A 21447-nucleotide genomic window follows, 5' to 3' on the forward strand; every position below is an offset into this window, starting at 1 on the left:
CACCTTAGAATTTTTTTTAGTAATTTTATGCATTATTTATTTAATAAATTATATTAATTACTCTTGGTGCATAATATACTTTATTCTTAAACAACCAATATTAATCTTGATATTTTAACATTGATAATTTTAACATTACTTAATAATCGATATAAAAAACATATTTTCTAGTAGTATTATATCTTTCGTCTCACCCTCCCGGATATGGTCACTTCTGAATAGCTTAATAATCGATATAAAAAACATATTTTCTAGTAGTATTATATCTTTCGTCTCACCCTCCCGGATATGGTCACTTCTGAATAGCTTTGTGAAATTGGGTAGACATTTCCTGGTGGTGAAACCCTACTTTTTCCTAATTCTGTAAAATTACAATAATAACAAAGTTGAATGTATTCCGGAATTTAGGGCAGAATTCCTTGAGAAGTGCTAGGGCATATATGGAAGAACATATGTCGATTGAAATGAAACCGGCTTAAAGACTATGTTACGTGTTATATTTCGTAATCATGAAAAACTAATACTAGAAAAAAGGGAAACTTATCATAGATTCACTATTCTTCCAATTATATTGCTGATGCTAGATTGCATCTCATTTACCAATCATTCTAGATTGTTTTGACAATATAAAATATAATAATACTTTTAAAAAAGTATAAATATAATGTTTTCAACACTAAAAAAAACATTGCAATTCCAAGCCCCTTTTGTGGACGAGCTTCATTGATTATATAGTTTGCCAACTGAAAAATGTGAGCATTTATGCCCCAAGCCTTAGGACTTTTCATTCATACAACAACTCAATGTATGCAAGAATGTTTTCTGTTAAACACGAAAAGTCTATTGTAAAAACCCACATGTATCCAAGTTTATTCCTTGTTTGTAATCGTGCATTATTTCATATACTAGGATCTTTCATGTGTTTAAATTGTAGTTGGATTGATTATTAGATAACATACCTATTAGATTGTCAATGATGGACAAAAAATATTAAATACTTTTAATTTATATTATCAAAGTTATTTTTTTATAGAAAAAGTTAGAGATAGATAATAGGTCAACTCACTTCACCCATGATCCAATAGGATGACCAATTAGTCTGTGTAGACTTGACCCTTTAATCTGTTGGATATGGATAACTATTCCACTCATCAATCTTTTATAAATTGACGAGTAGTGTAGAATATTCATTCAATTAGTCTGTGTAAACTTGATCCTTCAACCTATTGGACACGGATGACGAAAAACCAGGTTTCCCTACCAACTTGCCTCTACTTATTTCTTTTAAAAAAAATAATATTAATACTATAAAATTAAAAGCATATAATTGACTATTTAACAAATATGTTGTCTAATAACCATTTTAACTAGAATTACACAATCCTAGTATATGAAATATTACACAATCACATACAAGATATATACTAGTAATATTCAAAAGGAGAATTAAAAAATAATATTCAAAAGAACTTGATTTTACATGGATTTTCACAATAGGCTTTTCATGTTTAACAAAAAAAATTCTTGAATACATTGAGTTGACTTGTTATACGAGAGAAAAGAACAAAAAATCAAGGTTTTTGCAGGAAATATGAAGTTCGTCCACACATGTATATTATGGCTTGGCGCTACAAAACTTTTTTAAATGTTAGAACATTAATCTGCAGGAACGAGTACTCTCATGCGCTCATCAACAAGAAGAAATTAACCCCTAGTGTTACAACATTAATATAATCTGCAGGAACAAATAAAGAAAATTATCCAAATATCGATTCCAATTATCTCGAATCACTGTTTCTCTTTGCGTTATAAAAACAACACAAACACTGAGATACCTTCTTTGTAAAAAATCTAGAGCAACAAAATCTACAAGGTCCAAGTTTAAGAAAATAATACAACAACTAAAAAAAAATAACATGTTAAAGGAACCGATAGACATTGCCATCTCATATTTCTTATACTTGCGCACACAAATTAAAATCGAAACAAGATATATAGTACCTATATGCCAAATGAGGTCCTAATGTTGTAATTTTTGTGCAAGAGAAACCATCATGCAACATGAAACCCAACCAAAGAAAGGATGAAATCGTGAGAGCAAGAGCATGTGAAATAACAAACGAGGTCACTCCTTGAGGGTATTGAAATTGAAGGCACTAGATAAAGAAAGAAAACAAAAAAAACGGTGAGAGTTGAGATGGGAACGAGATCACAATCAACAAAAGAAAAAAAAAAGATGAACAATGGGACAAGAGTGTGATGTGTGGTGTGTACTTGTGCTGTCTCAGTGTCAGGCCAATGGTAGAAGGCGAAAAGAGTAAGCAAGATGGGAGGGGCGGTTTTTGTACATATTCATAGCATATCATTGAAAATTTAGATTGACCTATTAAATTTAACTATTCAAACTTAATTTTATACCATAATTTAATTTGCGTATCGTGCGGTTGCACGTTGCTATTTATTTTCTGCTGGAAAATGATCATCCCAACAACAAATTTACTTAGTAAGTTTTGCTTGTATCATTACTCAAACCATTAACAATACTCACGATGACATATGACATTGTTTGGAAAGTAAGGCTATCTATGATTTTTCATATGGGAAACTACAAACTCAATTTGCAGAGTAAACCTATTTTGCTGACATGCTTAATTACTACGTTTGCACATAAATTCTTTACTTGATACCCCAGTTTTATGGAAACAAGATAAAGATTGCTTTTGCAAATTCAATTTGCAAACTAATGTTTGAACCAGACTTAAATTTCAAACTCTTCAATCTAAACATGCATTAAGTTGTGATATATAACTGATACAGTTTATACATTGACAACCTCTAATCATCAAGTCAAACCAATCCATTAAAAATTACAGATATTCTATATCTATACGTTCTTATGGCTAAAGGAAAACCTTGATTCAGAGTTTGATGTTCTGATACAAAACAACCAAAAATTTATGGATGCTCTTTATTGCTGTCCAATTTCTCCATTTGATTTTCTTGAGACTGTTTCTTTGATCCAAAAACATACTCTTTCACAGTGCTCTCAGCTGAAAGCAATCCCTTCTTAATCTGCAATTAAGAAATTGGAACTCAGTGAACAAGACAAGAAAAGACTAGGCTATTTCCCATAGCCTTCAATTAAACCACCATACGGAAAAGAAAAAGAAACAACTTAATCAGAATCAAATTAGATAGAAATCACATGTTTTCGTTTATCCCTTTCATTCATCATAAGGTTGGATAAAATTGTGTTTGAGTACAAGTACAAGTCTCCACAAAAGAAATGTTACAAAATTTATCAAGGACACCATCAGCACCAGAAACAAAGCTAAAGTAGTCCTTGCATGAACTAAACAAAAGTAACACTCTTGCCAGTAAGCACTAGTAATAGCTGCAGAGATCACAGTTCTCTCTCTAAGCTCTCAAACAAGGTTCACTCAATTTTGCTACTGAAGGTGGGATAGTAATGTGAGGAAATTGAACCAAAGAGGTTCTACATTGAACCTTCCTAATAGTAAAGGATACTAATAGCTAAAGAAAATTCCAACCACAAAGGATAATAATTATAAACTGGAAGCATAAATGTTACGAATTATGTCTAAATGTTTGGCTCCAAAATCACGTTTCTCCATAATATAGAAGATTCTTTCGTTAGCTTCTAATTTTTAGATTGATTACCCATGTTTTTGCTATTCTGTCACGAAACAAAACATGCTATAATATAGAAAACAGAGGGAAGGATAAAAACAACTTGGGATGGTAAAAGTTAAATGACATTTCCACCGTTGAGAAACGTTGGCACCACTCTTTAAAATGCATTTCCTATTGTTAGATTGGCTTAAATTTATTGGAACTTGTAACATTTATGAGTTTCACTTATAATTTTGTAACCTGCAATAAATTTTTAATCATAACAGGGCATACATTAGAAAAAGAAAAGTAAAGAATATCTTCTTTGAGGCGTAGGAATCAAAGACAAATACTTGAAAATTTATAGCAATTCACATATCTTCCTCAATCAACTAGTAGAACATGTTGGTATCACTTCTCCACTAAAAATATAATATTCACTTTGATATTCAAATCAGACACTTTCATCGTCCTATAATCTCTAATGGGTAGCAGAGAAACAAAGAGTGAGTAAAAATCAATCAAAGCCATTTCTACAAAGGTTCTAAATTTGTGAAAAATGACGAATGGGCATTAAGAGATAGAGATAGAGACTTACAGGGTCTAGAACAGTAGGTTCATAATCAGCAGTTAAGAGAAAATATGAAGCAGTTATAGTTGCTATCATGGTTACTCTTCTAACAACCCTGTCCGCTTGAGGATTCATGGTACGTTTCTAGCACCCTATGTTCATGCAACTGATGCGGGAGTGTTTATGCAAAGGTTCGGCTTAAACTTTAAAGTTTTTCAGTAGAAGCAAAACGAAGGTTATGGAAGAATCTCAAGATTTATCTTAATTTTTTTTTATTCATTGGGGAGTCATAAGAGGATAAATATGAAATATCACAGTTCAATTTCTTTTCTCTAATTGCCGCTTTGGGAATTACGGATAAACTTAACACAACAACTTTTCATAAAACATTTTTTTAAAATTATCATTGATCTAAGCATTAAAGTGTTTTTAATAAGTAATCCACCCATTCACCTAGGTAGATGATAAAAATAAATTACTTACAATTTTTTTATTAATATTCTTCGAGATAAAAATCTAATGCAAAAAATTTAAATACAAACAAATAACTAAAAAGTACGATAATTTAACAAATTTTAATATGAATTTTGTTTCTTCAATTTAATTTTGTTAAACATACTTTACGGAATTTAATTCAATTAGTTGAATATTATGTTAAAGTTATTATAAAATTTCTAACATTATCTTCAATTTTTACATATAAAAAAATAATACTCTACTCATATATGAAAAGACAAAAACTAGACAATTGGAGGATCGGCAAAGTAAATTAATTATTACAAAAAGCGAGGGAAAGAAAAGAAATATTCATGTAAAAAATTCCTCAAAAATTAGCTTTTTTATTTTTATTTCTTAAAATTTTTAATTCCTATATTTTATAAAATTGTTGGTTTTAGTGTCTACATTTCACAACATATTGGTCCTCAAGTTTTAAATTAAGTGTTTTTAGTGCATAAGATCGATAGTATTGACATCTTTTCTTAAATAAGATTCTTAAGTAAGTAAGATCTGTCTTGAGTGATTAAAAATATTAATTTTTAAAAGTTTAGAAATTAAAAATATGTTTGATTATAGAGGTATAGAAATTAAAACCAAGATTTTTACCAAGTATAGTACATGGACTAAAACAACATTTCCCCCCTCATTTTCTTATAAAATCCAAGTTGTTGTGGCAACATTGAGTAGAAAAGAAGAGAAAGCGAGAAAGGAACAGAAGAGAAAAGCAAAGGGCTTTGAGTTGTTCCAATGGAAGAAGCGAAACCAGCGATGGGTCCTCCTCCTCCTCCTGCTCCTCCCACTACGAAGAAGAGGCCACTGGAAGACTCCAATGCCCACTCCAATTACTTCAAGATTCGCGCTGTTATTCGAGACCTTCGTCCTCACTTTCTCGAGGTTCAACTCTTCCACGTTCCTTTGCTTTTTTGTTTATTTCATGAAATGGGTCTTCCTCAAACTACTTGGCTTTCCAATTTTTATATTTGTGGCTAATTCGTGTAAAGATCTTTACTTTAGTTTACTTGCGTTGTTGATTTTGGTGCTCTTTTGAGTTTCGCGTGAAGATCTTTCCATGTGGAGTTTCGCGTTTGTTTTGCTACTACAGTTAGGGTTTCTGATGGTTTTGGGAAAGAAAAAAAAAAAGAGGGTGAATTTTTTATTTTAAGTAAATATCTTTTTTCTTTTTTTCTTTAATTTTGGAGGTTTTTAGGATGAAAGGAATGAAGTGCTAGATTATCACAGAACTCCCTTGTTCAATTCATTAAAAAAATGTTTGGGATTTAGATAGGTTATTCGTAAGGAACTGGAAATTGGGGAAAATGTGTAACGAGTACCAATCGAAAATAGTTACGTGGAGTTCTAACAAATTCTGGAGCTAGAAAGGTAGTTAGGGTTGTTCTAATCTCAGTATCTTGTATCTAGAATTTGTTTGGAGTGATCTCTAAACAAATTTATAGGTGAGAGACCTATCACTGAAGCTTGGTACTTGGAGTGTCAACTTGTTACTTGATTAGGAATCAGATTATTTTAGGTTTTAGTATGATTTAAAGGCAAATGATTGAAAAGTTGAGGACTTTTGAGTGGAGTGTGTTCTCTGGAAGTGAGCTAATCTAATGATATGAAGAAATACCTGTGGTCTTGTTGATATAAAATATTTGGGGGGTGGGGGAGTATCTTATGCTGACTTGTTTTTAGAAGAAATATTTTAGCAAGTTACATTCGGGTATATTTTAATAAAATCAAAATTATAACTTGATAATATACTCCTTTTAATCAGGGAGAGGAGTTTGATTATGTATACTATTGTAGTGAGCTACACTTTTGATGTATTTTAAGAAAATCAAAGTTGCAAACGTACTCCTTCTAAAACACATGCTGATGTATATTAAGCTAATCCCTATGCACCCACACACACACACATATTTCTGGTCAGAGCATCCCTATGCCCACACCCATATTTTACAGGTGCTCCATGGCCCTGCTTTCCTGAGAAACAAATCCTAAAAACTGAGTACAGTGGAAATAAGAATGGTTGGATGTTGGTTGTGCACCAATTTAATGAAAGAAGATATGAATGGGTTTAGTGCTGATCTATTTATAATATATTAAATTACAAGCGCAGGCTGTGAATCATATGCCACATTTGTTTCTTCCCACTCTTTGATTTCTTAACTTTCTTCAGTCACAATTGAACCAAGAAGGCAATAACACCTCGTATAGCTGCATGTACCTCTTATGTGAATATTTCATCAGTTAACTCTTATAATGTTAATTATACGATTATGTATTGACTATGTTTTCATCTGTACTACCAAGTAACAAGTAACTAATTTCTTTTATTTGATCCAAGAGGGCATTATGAGTTTTTAAGAACCATTTTATGAAGTTATTTTCTTTAAAGCTGATTAGTATATGTATGATATGAACTATTGAGTCATGTCCCTGATAGCTGAGGTGGGTTGAGTACTTCTCAATGTATCTAATGTCCCTGATAGCTGAGGTGGGTTGAGTACTTCTCAATGTATCACTTTCCCTTTATCTGGTGTGTAGAATGGCTCTTTTCCACTTGAAATACTGTTTGAAGTGCCTGACCATTGCTGTTTGATCTTGAAGGTTCTCCGAACTCCAGACTACAAAAATTGCAAGGCATCCCATGAAATTCAAGAACGTAAGCTCATCCAGACAAAATTATATTTATTACATGATTGATCAAATAATTAAACCTTAATGTAAATGGTATATATGTTATACTTCTGACTCTATGAAAATGGATAATCAATTGAATTTATGTCTATTTATATTTGGGTTTGTCCACCGAAAATAAATAATTCTGTTTTGTCTTCACGGAGATGGATGTGTTAATGATTGGCATATAAGTAGAACCTTGGTTCCTGATGATGCCACCGTGTCTATGATTTCTGGTAGTTTTAGAGTTGGTGGTATGAAAAATACCACATGGAAGCTTGAGATATGTTTTTTGACTTCAACTTGTAATTGCAGAGCTGAAGATTGTGGTCAAGTTATACGAGAATATGAAAGCAGATGCGGCTTCACTAGCAAAGTCTAAGAATGTGCAAGATGGCCAGATGAAGGCTGGCCAGAACATGGATCAGAAAACACTGAAAGAGCAGCAACCTCAACATGGCAAGCAGAGTCAAGTAGAGAAATCATTTGCACGGCCATCTGAAATTAAGCTCACTCCACCAGCTCCTGGCTTCCAGAAGCAGCTGGTTGAAGAAACTCAGACACAAGGGACATATGTAGTTGGAGGATCTGCTTTTGGCTGGAATTTCATCACTTTTTCAGGCAAGGAGCCTGTGTATTATGGTAGGACTAAGGAACAATTTCGATCTGCAAAAGTGACCGAGTAATCCTTTGGAGTATGGAGCTTGAAACCCCTATCATTGATGTTGGGTAGAAGTATGGTGAATAAGTGGTTATCATGAACATTTTTTTTAATGATTAACTTACTTTTAGATATCCCAAGAGACTGATACATGTGCTGTAATAGTTTTGCAATTGGTTGGATTCATCATTGAATATCATTAAAAAAATTACTCAAAAATGAAAATCATGCATCTTATGTAATTTATGTTGTTCCTTGACATGCCTTGCTTCATGATCTTTATTACTCCATTGGATGTGGGGTGTGTTTCACCGCAGTCTGGAATTGACACCCAACTATGATATTTTCAATTAAATAATCATATTTACATATTTTCTTATGTAACTTTTTCATCACTTTCTTGTTACATAACAAAATAAAAGAAATACACATTCTAAAAAGGTAAAAGTATTCTTTCTATCAAAAAAGTATAGTGATCGCGTATATAAATAGAGGTTTTTGTTAATTAATCTATTGGAGGCTGGTTTACACAATGTTGATTAATCAAAAAAATGATCGTGTATCGTAATAGCTCTCTGTTTTTACGCATAATAATTCTAATTCATCCACCTTTGTCAAAACAATATGGTATCGTTAACTATCTTAATGGTACATGATTTTTAAAAGGTTTAAATATATTTTTGATAGATTATCTTAAAGGTACATATTTTTAAAAGGTTTAAATATATATTTGGTACATAATAAATGACTGAATTTTTATTTTTGTCTTCAATAAATTCTTTTAAACCTTTTGGTTGTTAATAAATTTTTTATTTTTCTTAATTTTTTTTTGTCCTTCAAGCAATTGCTATCTGAATCACTTTTTAAAGTGTTCTTAAAAAAAATGGAAACCCAAAACAGAAATAAATTTTTTATTATGAACTAACAAATTAAAAACTAAAATAAAAATTTGATCATTTTTCATAAAAAAAGACATATTTAAACATTTTTAAAGACACTGAGGCCTATAACCAAGATTAGTATGTGGTCAGACCGAAACTTCTGATATTTTACGACACATGAAATGTGGTGCATATGAAGAGGCTGTATTTGTATAGTTTCATCATTGAAGACAGCATTCTCAATAAGTAAAAAAGAAAAAAAAAAATTGAATTTAATCCCTAAAAATTGTACATAATTATTGCAAACCCCGTAAACATTTTCTATGTTCATTACCATTTCCAAAAGCTTTATTTGTAGAAGGCGAATTATGTTGTTTTATTTTGTGCATATCTTTCACACGTCTAAAAGATTAACACGTGTGGAAACATGCTTTACAATAATTAATTGTTTCTAAACTACCTAATGTATCACTTATCCTCATGTCATCCTTCTATTTCACTCACTCATGTTCTTGCTTCTCCCTTTCACTCTCATCCCAAACCAATCCCACCTTCACTAAAAACTACAACCTCTTCTCTTTCTCTCCAAACTCAGAACCAAAACTCTCATTCCACAAATCATGTTCCTTTTTCATGATCTTCAATAACCAACACCATACAAACTTAAACTCAAAACCAAAACTCTCATTTCACAAATCTTGTTCCTTTTTCATCATCTTCTTCAATAACCAACACCATATTAAGGATCCTACGAGCCAAGCGTAGCTCCCTTTAAAGTGCGTCATTAACAAAAAAGTTGTACTTAAAATTAGAGAATTAACTACTACTACTTATCTGAATATAAGTTTTTTTAAAACTGATTCACATTCATTAAAAAAGTTAATTTGGTTAATAATATTAGATTTTGTTAACAATTTATATTATTTTTTAAAATTATTCTTGAAATTATTGAAACTTATTATCTTATCCTCACTCTTCACTTAATTATTTTTTTCCTAATTAATTAATGTGTGTTAATCACCATCCAACCCCCACTAGAAAATTATGAATTTGTTTTATTAATTATAGTACTATTATTTATTGACTACAAAAATTATAAAATACTAGTAATTGAGAGCATTTCTTATTAAAAATAATAATGTGGAAAACAATTTAAAAGGAGTATTATATAAAAAGAAAAAAAAATCAACTAAAAAAAACTAAAAATTAATTAAAATATTTTGCTGAACATAATCAAAGTTTAAAAGAGTTATGTATATGTAAGTACGAAGTAAAATAACTAATTTTAAAGGTAAAAGTATACTATAAACAAAATCTTATATCATTAAGTGAAGTGGACTACAAGAAGAAAACTCCAAATATCTCCCTATTACATAGAAAGATAAAAAAAAAACAAACAAACACTATGACTAGCAATTCGCAGAGAACAAATGTTTGGCCAAGTATTTTCTTATTTAAATATATACTTATATTACCATGCATGCATTCACGTACACAAAGATGTATTTTCCTTGTGTATTTTAAATTATATTTTATAAACAAAATTTTAAACAATAATGAAATAATTTTTAAATTATTTAAATATGACATCAATTCAAAGTTTTAAGTCTATTATTTTATATATTATATATTATATTAATACTTACGGTTATATATATATATATATATATATATATATATATATATATATATATATTAATTGTTTGCATTTTAAAACTCTCATGAAGTGCTAAAAAAATCGTCACAAAATGTAAAAAGCTGACATAAAATATCAATTTATTAGAGACTAAAAACATAATTTGTCAAAACTTAGGATTAAAAAAACACGGTTTAATTACTGTTTTAGTCTCTGAATTTGAGATGTGTGCTTTGTTTAACTCCTAAAATTTGAAATTATTTTTCTTGTTCTTCTTTTTAGTCTCTAGTATAATAAATTAATATTTTGTGGTAGTTTTTAATTTTCATAAATTAGTTTTAATTTTTTAACCGCTTGAATTTACATTTTGAAACTGACATTGTACTAAAAACTGTCACAAAGTATTAAAAGTCATCATATAGTGTCAATTTATTCATACAACATCTATTCGAAACTGACAAAATTTGTCACAAATTAACTAAAATACCTCCTCTCAATACCCTCCTTAATAAGCTCTTCAATCTTGCTGAAATTTCCCGTAAAACCCACCAGGATAAGACAATTACAATAATCTAAGAACTAAGATCAAATTCAGATTTTATCTGATTCATAGAAAGAATTTCATTTCCTTGTTGAGCCATTTCTGAAGCTGCTACTATCTATTAAATGGATCACATTACTAGTAAGTACTAACTTCAGGGATGACTAGAGGGGCTAGAACATTTTTGTATCATAATTAATTTTACTGAACAAGGAAGAACAAAGTGCATACTGCTGTATTCTTGCATTAAACGAGAATAGTATTCTTGAATTGACCACTATATATCTGGGTTGGCATGCAAGAAAGGATGTAAACTTGAGGAGTGGGGATTGGCATCATGCAATGAGAGTGAAAACCCTAATGGTCGCATACGTTTTGGAAATTAAGAGTCTAGACCAAACATAAGAAAAGGCTAGAACAATCATTGAGTTTCACTGGGCAAAGAAAGTGAACAATGACTTGACATCAATTAGCTGGTATATTGCTTTATGGAAAATATATGTATTAGTAAGATAAAAAAAAAGATAAAAAGATAAAAAAATGTAAATAAAATATAAAATATTTAAAAGAAAAAGAATTAAAAAAAACATTTAATTTAAAGGCTGTCTGAGCCCGGGTTCGAACCGGGGACCTCTAGTGTGTGAGACTAGCGTGATAACCAACTACACCACCCAGACTTTGATATGACAATTACTTATAAATTTTTATTCAATTAATACATAGTAAACTGAATATACAAATTGAAAGTAAAATAATATTCATAATATATTTTTCTTGCGCTCTCAATTTTTTTTATTGATTCCAAAAATGAGAATTGTGAACAGGACGAAACTTAGATGCATATAAAATACTTGATGCTGTTCTTCTGGTTTTTATATAATTCCTGGGCATGATCTTTGCATACCAGGTTTCATAAAAAAAAAAAAAAAGTGTAATATAGATTTTCACTAAAAGTTAACATAGGTTACAAAGGTAGAATTTCAAATTTTAATTGGAGAATGATACCAAATACTTTGTAAGAAACTAGTCCTCGTGAAAAGGGGTGATGTTGGGTTCTTTTGTACATGCCGATGCCGATGTAATTAGATGTAAATGCTTGACGAACAAATTTGAAGATGCATATACTGGTGTTTTGTATTTTTAACCGAGTTCTTTTCCATGTCACCCCTACCAACCCAGGTGAATATAATATGGAGGAAAGGCTAATTTCCATGGTGAGGGCATGCCACTTGCCTCACACGAAGGATTAGAATGATGCATATAAATCATTAATTTATAAGAATGAAGATTCTTAGGAGGAAAATTATGTTCATATCCATTTTTCTATTTCACTTCCTAGAGTAATCTCGAACGTTTTTGGGAGTAAGATTAGTTCCCTCCAAATATGGAGTGATATAGTCAAGCTCTTTCCACTAGTATAATATTTCCATGACTGTGGGTATATTTGTATTTGCGTTACATGTTAGAGCACGTTTAGTGTGAATCTAAAATTCCAAATAAATAACAATTCGTGTTCAACGTGTTTTGGAAAGCATAATGATCCCAAAACAAACCCAGAATTCATCATTTGTCTTCTCCCAAGACTTAAGAATGTATACTATACTGGTAGGTAGTGTTATATGTATATTTTTCTTACATTTGAATTTTGCAATTTTGGATGTATGGTGATTGATGAAGTGAAGCTATGATTTTTCATGGTGATGGAAGAGTCGATAGAGGCATGAATCTTGGTAGGGATGGGAGGAACGAAGCTCGGGGTGATGGAAGAGTCGGAGAGGTGTGAATCTTGGTAGGGGATGGGAAGAATGCAGACAACAAAAGGACCAATTTTGCAAATTTTAAAACTAGTTAATGTAAATAAATCCAACACATCAATTACTTGTCAATCACAATTTTGAACCGTTGATTAAAAATAAATATACACTATATGATGGTGATAAACTGGGCACCACCAATTATATGGTTCACCATAGAAGGAAAACAAAAGAGATGTCCTCACCATGCACTATAAAACAAGACAGAACTAAAAAGAAAACCACTAGTTCTATGCATATTCAGATTTTCACAAATTAGATTTGATGGCTGACTTTGCAGAAATAACTTCCCTCATTACACCTTCTTGAACCACTGATACAAGTAGCTGCAAGTTGTCAAATGGGAAAATCTTAAGACAAAACTGAACTAGGAAAATAGGAGAAACTAATGCTGAAAAGAGATATTTCAGGTATACAGCTAAAATAAGCGCTTATTTGATAAAACTATTTTATCACATAAAAACATATATCATAAAGATACTTGTTTCAATAGGCTTCACAGTAAATTAACCCTTACCTCTCCCTTCTGATTGAACATTTGGCCAGTGACATAGCCACGTGCATTATTGGCAGTAGGACTAAAGATCTGTCGAACAAATTGGACGTATTAACAACTTTACATGATGAAAAAAATCAAAAATATAAGAAAGGAAATTTTGGGGAAAAATGTTTTTAATTTAGGAAAAACTAACTACTCAAATAGTTAATGATATGATTTTAATGATCATGTCCTAACAGTGTAAAATTATTTTACTTTACGAGTGCATAGTGTATTTTCTCTAATGGTATTCAGAGAGTGCATAACAAGTAACCAATTTATTGACTTATTAGCTGTTTGACTAATTAATTGTTCCAAAAAAATATTCTTTGCCAAGAATGTTGTTTGTTTTAACTTTCCTATCATGAACAACTTTATGACACTAACCACAAATAGTATCCAGTCATCAGCTCGTAAAGGTCTGTGAAACCACATGCTGAAATAAAACCAACAAACATTAAACAAAAAGATAGAGAATAAATTCACAATCATAGCTTGAAAACTTGTTAGTTGAAGTCTCACATGTTATTATGTTACTATATAAATTACTCATGACATGACTCAGATACTTACGAGTGGTCCAGACTCACAGCACGTGCCTTCCTGCCCTTCCTACGGTTGGGGTTTAAACTCACTTGAAGAAAGATTAGATCTGAAGTATATGCTACCACACACCTTCAACACAAACCAGATTCACTGATTGTTAGATATAAAAGCGTTGATAAGCCTTTACTGTTTAAGATTTTGGAATAGTTGGCCTTAACATGGTACTAAAGCCACCACTATGACCAAGAGGTCATTAATTAGACCCTTGCCTCTCCCATTGATCTATGTAAGAGTTGAATTTCAGCATAGTAAAATGGCCCAATGCGTTGTATCATAAACTTTCCAAGCTAGTTCTTTCTTCCGACATAAGTTTTCCAAAGACCACAAATTTTAACAAAACTAGAAACTATTTATGGCAACAGGCTCCATGGAATGCAAGGATTAGCACATCAATAAAAGCCCTTCTAGCTCATGCATTTGTCAATTTCACAAAGCTACTAAGAAGTGACCATATCCCACAACAAATACAAGTTATGTACCTATGCAAGGCTTCATCATCTGAAAGTTTTCCCCTTGCTCTAAACCAATATCTCAAACTGCATTCAAATTTTAATTAAGTCAAGATAATATACACCATTAAAATTCCCATACATTAAGGCTCTGTAGAAAAGATTTACAGAGAAAGTAAGGCAAAGGATTGATATATCGGGAATGGTACACCAATCCTTTCCCTTTTCCTCTCCAAATCTCTGCCACCAAACGTGGCATAAAAGACAAGTAAAAATGCAAACACAAATTGGAAAAGTATCAAGCAAACCTAGGAGGAGATTTGGTCTGATTTGTTGAAATTTTAGGTTCACAGAACCGTATCTCTATGGGCCAGGGAATGAATTCAATTGTAGCAACCTTGTTCCGGTATGTTCTGAAGCAGCAATTTTTTTCATTATAATATATGGCATAGAAAATCTTCATACAGACTTGTGAGGAGCTGAACTAAATAAAAAGAAATAGAACTGTAGCATCAAGCATGATACGATAGATAGTAAATAATACCTTGGGAGACGAGGGTCAGTAAGACGTTGTTCCCGAAGCTCTTCCAACGATAAAAGCTGTAACAGAGAACAAAATGTAACATTCTAAATTCATAACTATTTTTATGGACATAAGCTAGTCACTTGCCGTATCTGGAGCAGGGACTGATGGGATAGACACTTCCTGGTGGTGAAACCCTACTTCTTCCTTCTGTAAAATTACAATAATAACAAAGTTAAATGTGCTCCGGAATTTAGAGCAGAATTGCTTGAGAAGAGCTGGGGCATATATGAAAGAACATATGTCGATTGAAATTAAAACGGCTTAAAGACTATTTTACGTGTTATATTTCGTAATTATGAAAAACTAATACTAGAAAAAGGAAACTTATCATAGATTCATTATTCTTCCAATTTTATTGCTGATGCTAGATTACATCTCATTTACTAATTGTTAACCTTGCATCAATTACCTACTCCTAACGGTACTGAGGGCTAGTTTGTTTAAGCTTATATTTTAAAATAAGTGTTTTTTTAGAAATAAAATAAGAAGTTTTATGGTTTTATGTGTTTGTCTAAACTGCTTTTACTAAAACAAAACAGTTTTATGCTTTTTTTAAGAAGCAAATTCTATTGCTTATTAAAACAGCGCTTTTTTTACGTTTAGAGAAACTGGCCCTAAAACCTATCTGACCATAAAGCCAAGTAAATATAAACGCATTTCATACCAAAATTATAGAAGGTCCTCATGTTATATTGTACCAGGGTTTTACTATAAATTTGATACTAGTTTTATTATATCAATGACAGGGATGTCATGTTATATTGTTGCACAATCCTGGAGGCTGGATGGTCCTCAGTCCTCCAAATGGCAATTCATCGTTTCATTCCTTACAGTACTGGTCTGAAATGTTAAACTAAAGATAACTGCATGTGATAACCAAATATACGTATGAAATTGAGAAAAAGCATAACTTAGCCAGATTCACAGTTGAATACACAGAAAAAATTACTGAAATTTTATCTTATTCCAAGTCAGGAAGAATGAGGAATTGAGGATTACGTGAAATGAAGCCAGCAAAGTGAATATGACATTTCCCTTTTGAATTGCATCCACTTTCCTAGTAGCAAAACTCTTCCCATCACGGAGACGCTTAACTTGATATATAATGGGTACTGGAAACCAAAAGTTTACAATGGTTATAAAATATTGTTAGCTGACAAACAAATGAATTAGCAGTAAATAATCCTTAATTTCTTCATTCTTTTGCATCAGATATGTCTTCTTAGAAGATAGAAACTTTATTTGAAGACTCTATAGAAAGTCAAGGATTCAGAGCTTGCAATTGTTGAGAAACAAAACATTGAAGTTACTTAACAGAATTGAGTTTAGCTAACAACCCATAAAGAACTTCAAACTACTTACTGCCATTTAAGAAAAAAGATATGCAGTAGAAGCTATCCAATCAAAACAATAACATGCACACTAGTAAAGAGAAACTGGTGATGAAAAGCAAGAAGTAGGATTTGTCAAGAAGAAGAAGGTCATTAGAGAGCCATCTATTAAAAAGACTGCAACCATTTGCAAATGTAAATCATAAATAAAATAAAAGAAAAGGTTTTTCTACAAAACAAAATTATAGCAGGTGGACCAAGAAAAGAAAATGAACCTTTCAAATAAGGAAATATGGTGGAAAGAAACAGAAAAGGGAGTTACATAAGAGTATTGTCAATGAAGTTTGGATTAAGCACACTTACTGTTAAAATCCCCCACAAGAAGAAAATAGACATGCAAGCTATGAACAACTTTAAGACAATCAACAGATTTTGATGCCGCAGCCAGTGCCTGCATATTAACACTTTATCTCGTTAGAAATCATTGCCAAGATAGTGCTACTGACATGAGTAGCATACTGTACTATGAAGAAAAAGTAGTTTTTTCCTACCTGTCCAACTATTTGTCCACCAAATACCTTCCCAAATGTTGGAGCATTTGTAGGAGTGATTCCTCGGAAGATGTCTACCTTCCAAAAGAAAGAACAGAATGATATAAGGATGAACTATACAAAATATAGCCTGATACTACTTAACATCAAAGATAAACCAGGACAACCACATCTGACTATTCTAGTATATAATATATATGGGTACCTCTATAGGTTCCAAATGCAATATATGCTCCACAAGTGAGCATGTATCATGAGATTTTTCTGCACTCCAGATAGACTTTGGCTGCAGCAATGCTGAGTGCTCATGGGGCAGCACCAAGCATGATAGCTGTCACAGCAAACAAAAACAGTTGCTATAGGATGAACAATACAAGTTTGTTTACGTATCATGTCGTAAGAAGAGAGAAACAAGTATTCAAGAGTATTACAAAGATAATAAAAGCCAGAACAATTTACAAGAGAACAATTAAGATACCACTACTTCCTATGATGTATTAAACCTAGGCACCTAGCTATAACAAGTCCCAGGGAAACTTGGAAAAATAAATATTGAAGTTCTTATCTTCTAAAAGGTTTAATTACTCGTTTGCTTCTATAATTACAAAAAATTTCCCAGTTAGTCCCTATACTTAAAAACGTCCCTTTTTAGTCCCTACACATATCATTTTAATTCCTTTTGGTCCCTATGGTGAGGCAAGGATTAAAAACAGTATGTGTAAGGACTAAAGGGGATGCTTTTAAGTATAGGGACTAAAAGAAAAAGTTTTTGTAACTATAGGAACCAAATGAGTAATTAAATCCTCTTAAAATATTCCTATTTCTAACACATGTTGACATTGGAAAGCAATAGGAAAAACAAACCAAAAGGCACCTTTGTCAAAGCTATGACATCAGCATGGTGAACTTCATTTGACAAACCTGCAAGTTGATAGTTCACATTAGTCTTCTATAATTATAGTTATATAGAAATTTAAAGTAATATCTCTTGTGTCTTAAATGTAACAAATAGCCAAGATACATGTCAAACCTGATGGAGAAAAGAATGTCAAATGGAAAACGCGTCAAACCTAATCACCGAACGCAAAAATACTAGTCCAAGGGAGTCAAAGAACCACAAGATGGTGATGGGGGAAAACAGGGATGGATCTGACCAAAGACATCAAAAGAATACAATTGGTGGTGATTAAAGACTACGAACTCTCGGGCGTGCTAATAAGGCAGAACATGCAAAACTCGGTGACTAGGATGTCCCTACTTTGGTGGAATGGAGATCTGATTACTATTTGCTTCGTGAAAACAGTGGTGGGTTGATTTAATGAGAGTCAGACCACAGAATTATAAATCTGAGATGGCGGCAAGAAAAGGAAATATAAACGAAAGTGACATTGGTGAAAGAAAATTATGATTTTGGAGGAATTTGTAACAGCCAGCAAGAAAAGAATCATGGAGATAATAGTGTCATCACAATGGTGTTCCAAAATTGTAAGGAACTCAGCATCGAATAGTTACAGGATAGGTCGCTTAATATGGTATCACTTTGATACTATGTCATGAACCAAATATTCCAAAGGCTCATGTGATCAAGTGAACACACAAATGGTTTTATATTGGTAATATGCCCCCCTCAAGCCAAAGCTCATCATTAAGCTTGAAACATGAAGAATGCGCAGGTCCAGCTAACCTTATCCATAAAGTCTTTTTTTCCAAAGAATGGAAGTGGCAAGGATAGAACTCTTGATCACTCAGTCATAACTGGTCTAATATCATGTTGAAATTAAATGGTTTAGGTAGAGAAGGAGGACAAGAGAAAAAGAGATAATATTCTTGTGTATAAGAATGTGTTAAAATACAAATCACTAAACCTTATTTGTACTATTACTGAACTCTTAATCCTAATTAAACAAGGAAAGAAATATGGAAGTATACCAAAATCTGGAAACCACTCCATACAGATTACCTAAGATACTCTAAAATAGTCTAAGATGAAATAATATTATGAGATATATTCCAGAAAGTCAAACAAACATAACTAAGAATAATCAAATCATGATGACCCAAACCCTATGACCTTCTAGGGAGAAAGCAAAACACTTGAACAATAAACAGAAGTCTTGAAGCATAGCCACATAAAGAATGAAGTTTATTACCAAAACCAAAATAGTCATATCTTTTCAATTGAAACTCTGGATGATTATCATCATCCGCATTGACAGAGCCAACAACCTCAGCCTGCAAGTCAGAAAACTGAACATTCAGCACAAAACTGAAATTTCAAAGAACAATATTGCACAAACAAAATCTGTAGATCGGCATCTACATCATCACTACAACTGATCCAATGACCCTTTGGCAGACAACTTTCAATTCTGAGATATAACATGAAAAATAAGCATACCTCTCCCTCCCAGATGAAGTAAAGACCGTCCCCACGTTCTCCCTCACGAACAACATACTCTCCTGGCTCTACACAATAATTCATCATCCAAGAATTAAAAACATTAATGCATATACTAGTTCACCAATCATCCTTCCAATTGATTGTCGAAATTCTGGATACTAGAAATCTTCTAAAATACTCTAATTCCCCAAACATAATAACAATAATAATAAAAGGAGAGCTAGGAACACACTCTTCCTAACACTCTATTAATTGAAATTTATTGAAACTAAAATATCAGGAGAGACATTCATTAAATATGATATAGTTTCACAATTTTTTTTTTAATAAATTTAGAGAGAACATATTCGAAAGAATGTGATGAAGAGTGTGTTAGTAGAATTTCTCATATAAAAATAATAATATAGCTACTATTTTTTAACATATTTTCAAACATTTTTCCACCTAATTCATTGCACAAAATCCAATTCAACAACAAACTGAGGTCAAATTGTCAGAATCCAAATTCGGTTACCATAGTGTTTGAGAATCACAAGCTCAGATATCTTCCGCACAGACGAGCCAGGAAGCCTCTGTAGCAGAGGAACGTTCCCGAGGAACTCAAACACTGCAACAACAAGATCAAACAGACAAAAACCAAACCAAAAGATCGTAATTCGTAACAGAAACTCAGAAACACTACACTGTAAATAAATAAAAGTAAAATTAAAAAAAAAAATATTCTCAGTTCCCGATCCTCTCCTGTTTGGTTGCAAAGAAAATGAAAATAGCATAGCAAAGTGTGTTGTGTGGTGTTGTTACTTTATTTTCCGCAGATTAAAATTTTCTCAGCATCCAAACAGATAATTTGATCTCACTCACCATCTTCCTTCGCCATTACACTGATTGAACGGTTTCAAGCACTGTAATAGTTATTTAACTGATGATGATTCTTGAAGAGCGAAAGAAACGGATTCTATCTCGTGTGTAGCAGTGCAGGGTCAAAGCGTAGACCCGAGGATGCTAGACCAATAGAAACTCCGGTTAAGAATGTTGATTTGGATACTGCTTCAACTGATGTGCTCATACACTGTTATTAGCGGTGCAATTATTAGTTTCTATTTGACACGTTTTTTTCCCTCCTTTCTTTTTGCCTTATTTAAAATTGGAAAAAAGTGATTAAACACCTAAAGACACTTTTTATGATTTGACAGACAAAAAAATGTTATTAAATCGGAACATATCAGAGAAATCAGAAATGTAAATTTGTCTCATATTATAAATCACCTATTATGAAGATTAATGTCTTAAATGAACTTATTACTCTTGAAAAAAATTAATTTTCTAATTCATTCTTATTGAATATCATCACTATTTTATTGGTCTCAGTTTGTGCCGAAGAGATTTAGATCAATGAGTCATAAATAACTACATAAGAAAATTTGACTTCACACTTTACTTAAAAACCTTAAAATTCAAGTTGATGGATCTTCCTTTATTTACATTATATTTAACTTTTCTATTTTTATTTAATATAGGAATTTATATCATTCGTACTCCAACAATTGTTGACTGATAGTATAGCTACAAAAGAAAATAAAAACAGACAAACTCAGAACAACCAAAATAAATAAATAAATAAAAGTTGAGATGTTGAGATGACGTTCTGGATAAGGAGTGGCCATGTATATCTTCTATCTTCCTACAGTATACTTTTATTATCCTATGTTATATGTTGTTATATAAGTAATTTGATGTAAATAATAAATATCACTTAATAAAATAAAAACTATAAATATTGAGTATGCATTGTATAATAATTTATTATCATTCTAATATATTTTAAATTTTTCATATATTAATTATGTGGATTTGTTGTCGTAGTCTTAGATCTAAATCAAACTGAATCATGTTTAATCATGGAAGGTGAAGAGGTAATGGGGTCTAGGAAGAGGACAAGGTGTGCACGCCGAGGTTGTGGTACTTGCCAGAGCACTCACTAAGGTTGTGGTGCCTGTTGGAGCATTGGTTCGATGACAACAACGGAGACTCAATGAGGAAGGAGGGAAAGATGGAATGCTTCAATGTG

General features: G+C 31.9%; 3 protein-coding genes, 1 long non-coding RNA gene and 1 other non-coding gene across 6 annotated transcripts; 1 reads left to right on the forward strand and 4 right to left on the reverse strand.

The window, feature by feature from the left end:
• Nucleotides 1–694: 694 nt before the first annotated feature.
• On the reverse strand, nucleotides 695–2156 carry LOC106796821 (uncharacterized). The gene is made up of 2 exons (XR_001386037.2): nucleotides 2002–2156; nucleotides 695–1735 (listed from the first exon to the last, which is right to left on the reverse strand). It is a non-coding gene; the product is annotated as an uncharacterized lncRNA (long non-coding RNA).
• A 607-nt stretch (nucleotides 2157–2763) lies between these two features.
• On the reverse strand, nucleotides 2764–4462 carry LOC100804482 (uncharacterized). The gene is made up of 2 exons (XM_003552342.5): nucleotides 4232–4462; nucleotides 2764–3072 (listed from the first exon to the last, which is right to left on the reverse strand). The coding sequence occupies exons 1-2, from the start codon at nucleotides 4337–4339 to the stop codon at nucleotides 2956–2958; spliced, it is 225 nt and encodes a 74-aa protein (XP_003552390.1). The 5' UTR covers nucleotides 4340–4462; the 3' UTR covers nucleotides 2764–2955.
• Nucleotides 4463–5369: 907 nt separating this feature from the next.
• LOC100306306 (uncharacterized) lies at nucleotides 5370–8270 on the forward strand. The gene is made up of 3 exons (NM_001249847.2): nucleotides 5370–5596; nucleotides 7313–7367; nucleotides 7700–8270. The coding sequence occupies exons 1-3, from the start codon at nucleotides 5450–5452 to the stop codon at nucleotides 8068–8070; spliced, it is 573 nt and encodes a 190-aa protein (NP_001236776.1). The 5' UTR covers nucleotides 5370–5449; the 3' UTR covers nucleotides 8071–8270.
• A 3436-nt stretch (nucleotides 8271–11706) lies between these two features.
• Nucleotides 11707–11780, reverse strand: TRNAV-CAC (transfer RNA valine (anticodon CAC)). Its single transcript has one exon. It is a non-coding gene; the product is annotated as a tRNA-Val (tRNA).
• Nucleotides 11781–12978: 1198 nt separating this feature from the next.
• Nucleotides 12979–20434, reverse strand: LOC100805018 (acyl-CoA thioesterase 2). 2 transcript variants are annotated; one of them, XM_003552343.5, is made up of 17 exons: nucleotides 20241–20434; nucleotides 19894–19986; nucleotides 19377–19444; nucleotides 19129–19210; nucleotides 17853–17899; nucleotides 17184–17309; nucleotides 16979–17056; nucleotides 16791–16878; nucleotides 16096–16208; nucleotides 15181–15243; nucleotides 15055–15110; nucleotides 14819–14923; nucleotides 14541–14597; nucleotides 14029–14130; nucleotides 13843–13891; nucleotides 13435–13503; nucleotides 12979–13243 (listed from the first exon to the last, which is right to left on the reverse strand). In XM_003552343.5, exons 1-17 carry the CDS (start codon nucleotides 20254–20256, stop codon nucleotides 13166–13168), a joined length of 1290 nt encoding a protein of 429 aa, XP_003552391.1. In that variant the 5' UTR covers nucleotides 20257–20434; the 3' UTR covers nucleotides 12979–13165. The 2 variants fall into 2 exon arrangements, with proteins under 2 accessions (XP_003552391.1, XP_006602793.1); XM_006602730.4 differs by having other exon boundaries at nucleotides 20181–20305.
• Nucleotides 20435–21447: the final 1013 nt, after the last annotated feature.

The sequence above is a fragment of the Glycine max genome, chromosome 18 (genome assembly GCF_000004515.6).
Source record: "Glycine max cultivar Williams 82 chromosome 18, Glycine_max_v4.0, whole genome shotgun sequence".
NCBI lineage: Eukaryota > Viridiplantae > Streptophyta > Magnoliopsida > Fabales > Fabaceae > Glycine > Glycine max.